This window comes from Catharus ustulatus, chromosome 9 (genome assembly GCF_009819885.2).
Source record: "Catharus ustulatus isolate bCatUst1 chromosome 9, bCatUst1.pri.v2, whole genome shotgun sequence".
Taxonomy (NCBI): Eukaryota; Metazoa; Chordata; class Aves; order Passeriformes; family Turdidae; genus Catharus; species Catharus ustulatus.
This window is the reverse complement of record NC_046229.1, coordinates 31,860,160-31,873,038: the sequence shown is the minus strand read 5'-3', so window position 1 is coordinate 31,873,038 and position 12,879 is coordinate 31,860,160. Positions and strand designations below refer to the sequence as shown.

The 12,879-nt window shown below is 41.9% G+C and overlaps 1 protein-coding gene across 1 annotated transcript in view; it reads right to left on the bottom strand.

The window, feature by feature from the left end:
- ABL2 (ABL proto-oncogene 2, non-receptor tyrosine kinase) overlaps positions 1-12,568 on the bottom strand; it is a 45,658-nt gene extending 33,090 nt beyond the window's left edge. The window contains exon 1 of the mRNA XM_033067938.1: positions 12,391-12,568. Coding sequence (XP_032923829.1) covers positions 12,391-12,568 — 178 coding nt within the window. The remainder of the gene's footprint in view (positions 1-12,390) is intronic.
- Positions 12,569-12,879: the final 311 nt, after the last annotated feature.

Below are 12,879 nucleotides of genomic sequence, written 5' to 3'. Positions count from 1 at the left end.
GGATGGAAGAGCAAGAAGATTTCTTAAATCCCAGACTTCTGCTGAGGTTGTACCTGCTTTGTGGGTGACTCCTCTCACTGCTGCTAACCATGATCTACCCAGCAATAAATGCCTATTCTCAGACACATTAAATTCACAGCCCACACAACATTCTCAGTCAGTGCATGCTAATATTATGACTTGATACTACACAGGATATTTTTGTAGCACTTGATATATCGAGTGTCTTGCAGTTTTATTCTTTTGACAGCCCTACAGAGTAGTAGGAAAAATTTGTGCTACAAAGAAGGTCTGAAGCAAAGCAAAAGTCATTTCCTAAATATCTGGAAGCTACAGTAGACCAGGACTCAAACTGGTGTTGATTAGTGATCCTTCATAAAGTGCAACTCAGAGCTTTCATTACAAAACCCTATCTAATAAATAACATTTTCAATCAAAGTCATAAAAGGTTCTGAAAACAGCTACTGTCCCAATTACTGATGTTGTCTAAACAAAAACTCCTACTCTTACTCACACTAATGAAGTAGGATTAAAATAAATAGCTTTGAGTTCAAGCATGAAAAAAGATAAACAAACCTGTCATAGGGCAAAGCATAATAGAAAGACTCTACAGTCAAACTTGGAAAAAAGAGCATGGGCCTGTAGAAAGGGTCTTGTATCCATAGTCCTGCTAGAGATGTGCTGCATAAACCATCTTGTGTGCTCATGCCTCACTTATCTGTGTGTCAAAACAGTCTTCTCTTCATAAACTTACTGTTCTGCCATTGCAGAAAAAAATTAAATAGCTAACTACTATGGAATGCAGGTTTCCTAACCACAGGGATTTTTACTCACGCCAGTATCTCTCCCTCTCTCTCTCTCTATCTATATATATATATGTATATATAAAGATGGTACCTTCACAGGGTGAAACTATTTTCTCCAGTTCCTGCACATCTGTAGTCCTGGTTCTAGAGCTGACATCCATTGTCAGCAAAGCCAAAGAATTTGGGAACAAACTAGGAGCGCAGAGAGAATGACATTGTACATTACCTGTCTCATTTTCAGAACAGATACGGCTCCAAATAAGACATCAGCTGAGTAAGAATGCTAAATGTTCTGAGGAAAGGGAATTGTTCTTTCTACTTAGCCACCAGGATCAATTCCTGGACCTCAGACACCCTCATTTCACACAGTACTGTCCACAGAATGACACTTGTTCCCAACACAGGGCCACTATCCAATTTCTAAAAGCACAAGATCAATCCTTAGAGTTGCAGCCTTCACTTCAGTGTAACAAGAACAGTTAATTCTATGTACTAAAGCCTACTTCTCCACTAACAAACAGAGATGTTTGTGTAAAAGCTTTTATTAAGTTTCAAAAATTACAAACCCACCTCCCTGCAGCTCAGGGGGTAACCATGTGATGAGGAGTATTTTTCTGAGAGGAAGAACAGATGGGGGATGTAACAAACCAGATGCCAAGGCCTGAAATGCACCTAAGACCTCAAAGTTAGGAGAGCTTGTGGGAGAATAAAAGGGCATCTACAGCATACCAGAAGTCATGCCTTTGCTTTTGCATGATGGTATGCAAGACAGGAAGTCTGCCTTGGTTGTATTTTAAACAGGGTTTCAGATCTCCATTCTAGGAGTCTGTTTTAGGACTGATCAATGTGTTTATTTCAACATGGCCTTTCACTGGCTTCTATTAGAGGGAACAATAAGTGACTTTTAGAAAAACACAAATGCCTCCCAATGTCAATGGCTAACACCACTGTGGTGTCAGGCGATCCTATTTTTTGGTAATTACATGTCCTTAACACCAGGTTTAGGATATCTTTGCAGAGATCCTGTTTCCCAGCCACCAGCCCAAATGAATGAATGCTTACTGAATTCCCTTTGTATTGCTCTACTGTTAAACAGCCAAAGACATTACTTTACAGTTTTATCTCTGTTGTTAATTCACTGTAGCTTTGGTCTCTTTATGGATTTTTGAGAGATAACACTAAGCAAAGCACAGTGCTTTGAGCTTTATTTTCAAGTCCAACAATTAACACAAACATTGCCCTTCCCTTGGACCTATTACCATGCCACAAATGTTTTGAAATACAGGCTAGAGCCACAACAAACACATTTCTCCAAAGCCTACAGGATGAGACAAGAGAGTATGACTGAACATTTAATTTAGCCTGCAGACAGCTTTCCTGTGTTTGTTTATGCCAAAATTAAGTCTAAATAGCTCCATAAACCAAGCAAGAGTTATTGCAATTTTACAGATGAGAAGTGCACAGAAGCAGTGAGAAGTGACTCTTAATTTGAGTGCTCAGATTACCTAGCCAAAGTATCAGATTTAATGCCCTTCCATGCACGAAAGCTGTCTGCATACTTGCACATAAACAAGTTGGGAAACTTCCCTTGCTGGCAGATGAAGTTAACTTAGGATAAAGCCCAACAGAAACAAAACAACTAAAAGGGAAGCAGCCCAGTTCTCAATGGCAAAAGCAAAATAAACACATATTGTTACATCCTAATACAGCCACATCTGCCTTTTGCTATGTGGCTCCTGCCTGCTTTCATAACCCAGCACTTATCTAAAACACTACACTGTAACACAGTAATGTTAAATAACACACCCCATTTTTCTTATTGGAAAAAGCCTTTTAGCAATGGATAAATGAAGGCATTGGAGCACCCTCTCGTGGCAGGCTGGAAATAGCGTTCGGCACGAGCAGCTGTGATCGACCCTTTTAACTTGTTGAAAGTTTAAAAGTTTAAACTGAGTCCCCACCTGGGGCAGAACAGGTACTGGGAGCCCAGCTGAGATTGTTCCAGAGCCAGGCTGCACCTAGGAGCAGTTCCAGGCTTTGCCACCGACCATGAAATGAGAAAAAAAGGTGTTTTATTTAGCAGAAATGCTTACATGGCACACAGAAAAGTCCCTGTGCTTCTGCTGTCATGGTGCAAGCTTCTGTGTGGATGGAAAGACACGTGCCATGTGTCTCGTTCAAATTTAGCTCAACACTTTGACAACAAAGTCGATGGAAGCTATACAGGCATATTCAAAATAAGAATTCAAATTTCTGCAGAAGACTACAGCCAACCTCAGCTTTCACAGACATAAGCCCTGTGGTCTGTTTCAACTATTCAAGAAAGCACATCTGTGTTTCTACCTAAGTGCAAGAATCGCCACACAATGAGTCTGATTTAGAGGACAGTGCCTTCTTTATGTACATTTTACCCCAAATAACTCAAATATATTTATTTATGATGACCTAAAAGTGAAAACATTTTCTAACAAAGCAGATGTAACAAGGGTTCAGATCGCTGGATTACTGTCTCACAGGAGCTATGGCAGGCCAGGCCACTCCAATCATCATTTGAGCACCTACTGAGTTTGGAAATCAATCCTAAGGCATCTAATGCACCTCTGGAAGAAAAAAAAAAATGGGCTTGTCCTTCCATAGTTCATATCAGACACAAATTTACTAGTTAAGTAAAAAAATCTAGTTTCTTCTAACATGAAAAATCAGTTCCTTCCCCACATCTATGTTGCAAACCTTATATCCACAGGGTTAAGATCCGGAATTTAAAAAATAGACTAAATATAACTTGAAACATTAGCACTACAAAACACTACCATTTTCCTGTTTATTCTGAAGATCTTCTGCAGATAAAGCCTTTTTAATCTCATAAAGTACCTCTGCTTTCTCTGTTTATTTCAACATAAATCAAAATTATATAAACCTAACAAATGCTCACCCAAACAGTGAGCATACAATTGATGACTAGTGAAAAAGTATTTTGCTGTGCTTCACTGAGTAATTAGGCCAGAGCACAGGTTTCAGAGTGGTATTGATCACACCAGCTTTGTTCATCCATCCCCAAGCTTAGACATCTCCCTGCCTCAGACAGAGATGCCAAAACCTCCCCAAACCCTACCCATCTTCTGAGGCAAGAGAGGAGAGCACAGGAGCTCTCTGGGGCCTGCAGAGAGGCAGCTCTCACTATTTTATTTTTTATTTCTATTTTACTGCCACAAATGATAAAGCTCACCAGGCTTACTCGATCCCTAGTCAAGTCAGTGATCAAGCTGCCACTGTGAGAGCAACTTTACCAAGACTCCACTTTTTAAAATCAACAATATTCCAAAGAGCACACAAAGGACACTCAGCAATTTACAGTTCAAGTTTTAAAAACTTGCCATTTTAACTTTATATCTAGGAACCGAGCCTGAGAGCTACCACCTATTAGACCGAATTTTTTTTATTTGTGAGTTTATACATGAAAAAAAATTAATTTACAAGAGAAAAATGAACTGCAAATCAGCTCTCAGACAATGGATGCTGTTTCTTTTTCACTTGTAGTGAAGAGAATGGTGAGGATAGAAAAAGCCTTATAAATCAAACTTGTCTTTTAAGAAAAAACTGATTAAACACAAGCATTAAGTCCATGTTTATGCAAACCAGCTCAGGTCTGCATAACCTTGAGTTCTGCTGCACCCAGTGACCTAATAGAGGAAGGAAGTTATGTCACTATTCAAAACATCTTCAAGGTTTTTCAGATTTCTTAGAGTGCATTTTCGTCTTCCCAGATGACCCAATTTGTCTCAATTTTTAAAAGATTTGTATAAATACACTTTTTTACTGCTAAACAGTCACTACACTTTCATTAATTGGTCAGTTTTGACAGATTGCTGGGTGGGAAATAACACTTTAAATTTTTAAAATTTTTTTTAAACCCTTCAAGGCTAATCTAAATAATCTTTCCAGTTTCCTCCTATTATTAAGCAATTTTCTGAAATACCATTATAGCTGTACCTTCCCTCTATGTCTGCTTTTGGCTTTCCTGAACAACACAAAATTGATATTCTCATCAGTCGTGCAGCCTCCCACGGGTTTTTGAATAGCAGCAGTAAAACTGAACAGTCTTGTTAACTCTGTGACACTGCTGGTTAGCAAAACCAATCCTGAGGAGCAAAGGCTTGGAAATAATCTTCAGAAACTGAGCTGACCTTGCAAGCTAAGGAAGGCCTCACTATAATTAATTTACACTCCAGCTTGGGTTTGAAGGGTTATCTTCACAATCCAGGGGGGATGAAATTAAGACTGTACAAATATTTTGGGGTTTTGTCCAGAAAACAGATCTGTGCTCTGTAAACACCTTTTAGATCTCTGATATTTAGGGTTAATGTAGGAGATAATATCAATCTACTTGGATATGACAATATTTAAACAAGTTTGTACCCCAGGCCACGTTGGAGTGTACACAGATCTGTGATGGGGAAATATCTCTTCACTTTGCAATTCCTGTAGGTTTTGGTGTGTTTACTGAGGCACACTACCCTCTGCAGTTAACTTTTTGAAAAAATATGAGTCTAACTGAAAACATAATCTGAAAAACAGGAACACTTCATGAGCTATGCTACATGCTCCAAAATGTATAATATTCATATAATTTAAGCAATATTCACATAACTTCTTTCAACCAGAAGCAAGCCTGAAACCTGCTTCAAAATTAGCCACGATGCTGATCCTAGCTGAGATGACAACAAATAGGACTAGCCAAGACATACTTGAAGCTTTGCTGTTGGGATTATCATTAGGTAAACAAGGAGAAATGGACATGGAGGTGCACAGGGTCACAAATCCAGATGTTCTCATCCTCTTATTCTATAATTTAATAGCTAATTTGATCCAAAAGCAGCAGGAGATGGTTCCTATGCCTTTGCCATATATACCTTATAACAAGAAGCAGCTACTTCCATTTCACTTCAATACTAAATAATAAAACCAAGAAAACACCAAACAAACCAGGAAAGAGACCAAAATCCAATGCAGTAGCATTGTAAATTAAAAGATGAGGCATGCTGTCCTATAGGAAAATGAGTGTTCCTACATTTAAGAGCTACTTTTCTTACATAATTGTAATCCCAATTCTTGCACCAGTGTTATCACAGAAAACTTTCAAATTAATGTAAGAGAAGCTCCAGGAAGTATCTTAGATTCTAAGGATAATGTTTGGCTAGGAAGTATAGAAAAGAGGAGGGGAATTTCTTGAAAAAGAAGTAAAGAAGTAAAGAAGTATGTTTAACTGGCCTCTAAAGAGCACCAGAAGACTGAAATAAAACTAATTTAATTTTTAGTGAAGCATTTCTGTGCATCTTTGTCTCCCCCTCAAAAAAGGCAAAGGTATTTTAGATTTATTTTTTTTTAGTTCCTCTGCTGAATTACTGAAAGCTACCTATTAAAAAGTTAATTTACACCCAGCTGCAGACAAGCAATTGTACTGGGAGATGCACGTGTCTCTATAGAGAGCCCACAAAGCACAGGCAACTTCCTAAGCAGATATGGGTAATTTAACTAAGCTTTGTTGTTGTGGTTTGCAGCGTTACCAACAGGAAGCCTCAATGGTTTTCTAAGTGTCACTTATTCCAGAGAGAAAAATCTCTATGGGTAATACCAAGATCAACCTTTAAAATAAAGCATTTCATAACCACAAAGCCAGAGAAATGTGAAGGATGATGCAGTAACGGTGAGCAAACCATGACCTCAGACCCAGCAAGTCAATGCTGTTACCCCTCAGCACAGCTTTTCTTTCCTGCTGCCTGGAGGGAAAGAGTGCGCCAGTGGCCCAAACAAGTAAGAGAAGTATTTCTTTACCAGGAAATACTATTCTGGAGGCTGTTAGGAAGGAAAATCTACATCTATGCTGCAGATTCACTTGCAAAGCCAGTCCTGGGGCCATTTGCACTGCAAGCCTTGTGTCACTGCAATGACACGTTGTTGAAAGCACTGCTAACAGTTTGGGGATTTGGGAGATCAGGTTGGAAACAGGATGCATGTGAGGTTTTGGTCAGTGGTCATCCACCCATCCCTGGCTTTCTGAAATGCAACCAGGTGAAAATGAACTCTGCAAGTCACCACAGAAAACTCAGCTGTACTACTTTGAACAACTTCCACAGGCATCCCTGCTGGAGTAAGCAGAAACTGCTGTTTCTTGGTTTGTATTAGTTTGATTTTGATAGTTTCTTATGACTGTAAATTAGTCAACTGTCAGCAATACTTAGAAGGCAGTTTATGGATAGTTAAGTATCCTGGAAACATTGAGTAGTGACAACTAAGAGAAATGAGCTAGAATAAATCATGCTAACGATCATCTGCCTTTAGCTTTAAAACAGAGATCTACAAAGTACAGTTTGACTTCAGCAAGGACTGGACTGCTTTAGGAACAAACAAACATGATATATGCTGAAATGGGTCACAGAGCAGGTCACTCCTCCTGAACACCAGAGAAAACATGATTTCAGGCTTACTGTCCCAGAATCTGTAATCAGTACCAGTCATAAAATGTTCCTGAAGCCAACCCCTGCTAGAGCATCTCCAGGAGATAGTCCAATTCTCCCCACTCTAATTATGTGAGCTAGCAATCCCACTAGATTAAAAAAAGGATGGTTTAAGCCACTTGTAACAATTTACTTGTGTGTCCATGCTCATTTCCCACCAATTTGCTCACTTGGCCATGTCCTTAATTAAAAAAAAAAAACCCACAATTTTTTTTTTTTGCAAAATACTGTGCTTGCAAGCAATAGCAAGTTTGTGAAATATTGCTAGAACAACTTGTACCACACCATCTGCTACATAGGGAGAACTGAGAAGTTGGAGATATGTCTGGGCTTTGAAATTTGTTTTTTAAGTTGGTTCTGAGTAAAACCTTGAGAAGTAACTTCATTTCAGTCTTGCCTTCTTCAGACTGTGTTCCCTGTCTATGTGAAAATAATTAGATCAGTAGTCAGTATCATATTGTCCCTTCCATCGAGTTGGTAGTCTCCTCTCATCTGCAAAATTCAGTATGCAAAAATCCCACCTTAACACAGGGTATAAAAATCAGTATTTAATGCAATGGATCTGCAGGAATAATTTAGATATCACGGAGAAGGATGCAATAGAGAACACGCCTGTAAATTCATGTTCTACAAGGGATGTGCCTCTAGACACTCAGCTGAACTATCCTTTATTCCCCAAATAATTAGTTAAGAGTTATTTATACATTGTGGTCCCACAAGATTTCTGATTTACAGTACAAAAAGCCAGGCACTGAATACAGTGATTATATTCCATCTGCACAGGGCATTTACTGACAGGAAAGTCTGTGGGCATGTAGCTCTGGCCCGAACTTGCTGCACTTCACTGGGACGAAAAATAAAGAACATTTTAGGCAGCTCACAAAGTGCAGTTGTTAAACTGACCCTATTTTCTCTCCTTCTTTCCATTTTCCTGTATCCAGTCCTTCAGTTTCACTGAATTTCAAAGGGACAATGTTATTTATGCTTCTTCCCATTTTAGAATGTTTTTATCATGTGTCATAGCACTCTGACTGCCTTAGGGGAGCTTTAATGATAATTTTATTTTCAAAAGTATAGGCTTATCTAGCCTGACCTTGATGCACATAGTAAAAGGTTGCTAAACTCCTCCTCTAGAAAACAAAACAGGGAACAAATGTCCTGTGCCTGCTGGATCAAAACCTCAAGTGTGGCAGAGCCTTCCACTACCCCAAAATATATCACCAAGGCAACTGCAGCACTATTGCAAGCAGGTATTGCAAAGGCTTCCCAGTCAGGATTTAAATAATCTGATTTTCCTGCAGTATGTGTTCTACAACACTCAGCAAGTCTTTTTGGAGATGAAAAGCATGCTAACACCATTCCAAAGAGTATCTTGGTACTTGGTAGGCTGTTATCAGTGCTCTTCTGGAAGAAAATTATGAGTGTCACTGTTCAAAGGTCACATGAGAGCCAAGCAGAGTCCGTGCAGCTTGGAAGTTGTTGGTTGTGCCCCTTTCCTCAAATAAATTTCTGAAAGGATAAGGAGATAACCCACTTCCCTTCTCTCTCCCCTGTTCCTTCCCTGGAAGGGAAAGCTCATCCCACAATGGCACCAAGTACTTCTTGTCTCTTCTGGTTGCACCGATCTGTAACACTTTGTAACTACTGTTCACTGCAGTTCTTCCCTCTCGAGTTGCTGTCCCTGAGGTACTCCTGAATTCCGATGGAAGGCACGTGGAATCACCAGTGTTTGAACAATCCTCATGTTTACACTCATCCTTTCTACTACACTAACAGCAACCAACATGCTTATGACCCATAGCCTGCTTTTATAAGTCACTGCCAACATGCCAGCAATGCGATTTCCATTATTATCTTCTTGCATCCTGGAGAACTCCACTCCATAACTAATGGAACCACATGACTGTATCAGCTTGCTTAGGACTTTTCTGCTCAATGTCACACACAGAACTCAATACCACAGCGAGGTGAAAGCCCCAGCAGTTTAGGTATCTGTTCTCATGATGGAATAGTGGGGTGCCACAATACAGATCCCCTTGCTCTTTCCATAAAACAGAAAACATCTTCAAATTTCTTTCTTTGTTCCAAAAGCACATCTGAAGTAGGTAGTGCCTGTAGTGACCCCCCTGTAGAGCTTCTGCCACAGAGACTGTAACCCAGCAAATAATCATGGGACAAACTGGCTCTACTCAATCTCTTGATTTTCAAGGACATCTATGGTTCAAGTTAGCTAGGTGAAAATGTTTGTCTCAGATTTCCAGCAGCTTAGTGAAAGAGGTTTAACATCTCATCGATTTGACTCAAACTGCTGTTCAAAACCCTGTAGCAAAATGGGTCTGAGGCTGAAAACATTGTTTATTGCCACCCTTTTCATAATCCAAAAGAAGCAACCCCTCAAAATGAACCTTGGCAGGAGTACTCAGCAAGGTTTGCTCCTGGCACAATGTGGTAGGAAAGCTGCCAACACGAGGTAGGGATTTATAAACAGGTTGTCTTCTTCACACCCCTGACTGCATCCATGAAGCCAAGGAAGGGAGATAATCCAGCCCCATCCTGTGACTGGCTGGTTTAACCACTGGTCCAAGGGGGCTAACCCACAGTCCTGTGCTTTTGCCATTACTCTTCATACTCTATGAATACATGTCCCAGAAACAGGATGGAAGGTCAAGTTCAGAAAGAAATTACTAGAAAAGAGGATTCTGGATCAAGTAATTCCAACAGCAACCAGAGCATCTCAGCAGCAGAAGCATATGACTCACTTAAAGAAAACCTGGCTTGCTGCTGGCTAAGTAAAACAAGAGAGCAAGGTCATTAAATTAAGAATACAAGTTGATGGTAAAAAATTCCTTGGACAAGGAAAGTCAGGATCACAGTAAAGAGTTTCTCTGAAAAAGGAAGTGAACTCCAGATTCAGGAATACTACATACATTTTCGGTTTTGCCCAAGACAAGTATTTAAACAGGTACCAAACTTTTACTACCATTTGCTACAGATTATTAATACTGACTTGTTAACTCATTCCTAGTAAAATGTGAATGGAATCAGGGAACAATTTAACACAGGTGAGGCATTCACCAAGATGGAAGAAGAGTTTGAAGCCTGCTCTCAAACTCTCTAAACCTGAGTTGCCAAAAAAAGTTATGTAATATAACAGAATAAAGAGCTGCATCTTGTTTTTAAGACACACCTTCCTTTACAGTCTGCAAAGAAAATAACAGAAAGAATCCTAAGCAAAGACCCTAAGTAAAGCTACATCCATTACCTTACTACTGAAGCAGATAACCTAAGCAATATAAATAGTTGAGAAATTATTTTGAAAGATATCACCACTCTTATCCCAGAGCAATGTTCTTTTTATGTGGCACTGAACAATTTTATTCAGTGCATTGGCCTTCCAGACTCATTATAGCTTCTCATTCTGTGGAAGACAGAGCAGAAGGGCTGGCAGAGCACATAATTTGTCTTCTTGGTGTGCATGCATGCTCCAGAAAGCTTTTCCTCTCCATTTCCCTGCCACTATATGTAAATAATTCTCCCTACCACTACCTTTGAAATTTAGTAGGGTGTGGGGAGGAGCTAGAAGGATTTGTTTAGGATGCTGAACTAAATTACTACCAAAACACGCAGCAATAAGGAAAAGTGCTTCAGACAGTGCCAACGGTGTTATTGGGAAGTCACTACACATCCCCACATGCTGTACTGCCCTTCCCACAAACAGCTTTTCTGTCCTTGCCTTGTAAGAGCACGAACCAAAGAGTCATCGTGGTACCAAAGAATGAAAAGACAGTTTGACATTAGCAGGAGTGTACACAGCAGTCTCTACAGCATTCTTGCTCTGCTACTAGACTTAGACACACCCCACTGAAAGAAGTGGGTTATGTGCATGACTTCTGAGTTGTCTTCAACACTGTAAGTGTGCTGTCTATGATAGGAATGTTTCACCCAAATTGCTTTTTAAGGTACAAAAATACAAAGAGTGAAAATGTGAAGTTGCAATAAAATGACAACTCTTAGTTCAACTGTAGTCAGGTACTCAGCAAGCATGTTCTGTTTTGGTTTTAAAGCTGATACTGCTCCCTGATCTCAAAAGCTGTGATAACACTGAGATTTTTAAGAATCCGATTTAGTGCTGTGCTCTTACTTTGATAGATACTTACATGTCAGCAGTCACAGAAGATGATATTTACTTTTAGACTGGTGGCTGCACATTCCTTAATCTTTTTGCCTGAGCTCATTCTATTGAGCAAAAGAAAATGCGTATTGTCAAAAGCAGCCTTTCTTTATAAACACTGACAATTCTCTCTCCACTTAAAACCAAGCCAGCCAAGCTCTTCAGAGCTGATTCAGGTCTTTAGGATTTGAGATGCATCCACGCATCTACTCTCAACATGCTTGTCAAAGCAGACAGGTTTCAGTTATCTTACCTTCCAAAACTTGGCAACATCTTAACATAGTGCACAAATAAGTATTAAGAAAAAAAAAGAAACAAGGTTACTAGGGGAGATTCGACGTTGTGTGGGTCCTTCTAAGAGAGGTTACAGAAACGTGTACATGAAACATTTCCGGTCTCGGTTTACAGCAATAAGAAGTGGACAGACAAAAACTTCAACCGAGAATCAGATAGCAGCTATAATATCCCAGTCAAAACGAAATTGTTCGCTCTATCAGGAGCTATACAGTCTCACAGACCTACCACGGCAAGTCACAAACGCCTCGGCAAGCAGTCGGACAAGGCACATGTTACCTTTACCTTTGTAAACAAAACCAGAGCACGGAATCGCCGCGGTGACAGCGACCGAAGCCCGCAAGTCCCGATCCCCGGCGGAGCCCCCTCGCTCCCGCTGTGGCTGGCGGGCAGCCCCGATCCCCAACTCCCGCGGGGGAGGGCGGAAGCTCCTCCGAAGGGGAGCATCCCCCGGGACGTGGCGGCCGGGGCGAGCATCCCCCGGGACGTGGCTGCCCCGCTCCCCCCCGCCTGCCTCTCCCCTCCCCCAGTAAACCCACCACAACAAAAGAGGGAGGGGAGGAAGGCCGATCGCGCCCCTTTCCCCCTCGCCCCGGCCGCTCACCGTGCTGGGTGAAGACGTTGAATCCTCCCTCTGCGGAGCGCCCAGCCGCCTCCCGCCGGCGGCCCGCCGGCCTGGCCGCGCTGCTCCCCCGCAGTCCCCGCGGCTGCTGCGGCTGCTGCGGTGGCTGGTGCTGGAGCCCCGCGCCCGGCTCCCCGACGCGGCCCACCTGCTGCCCCATGGCGGGCCGCGCTCACATCCCGCCGCTCCCGGCCCGGCAGGCGCGTCCCGGTCTTCCCGCGGCCGGTCCCGGCGGCTCCCGCGGAGCTCCGGGCTGGAGCTCACGGGCTCGCCCCCGCAGCCCCCGCCGCCATCTTAAACCACAGAGCGCCGGCAGAGCGGGGACGGAGCGGCTCCCGCAGCCGCCTCCGGTCCGCCCAGGGAGGGGAGGGAGCGACGGAGGGAGGGAGGAAGGGAAGCTGGGATAGAGGGAGGGAGGGTGGCCGCTCCCCCAGCCCAGACCGCCCCGCCGCGGCACGCAGAATCCCAGAA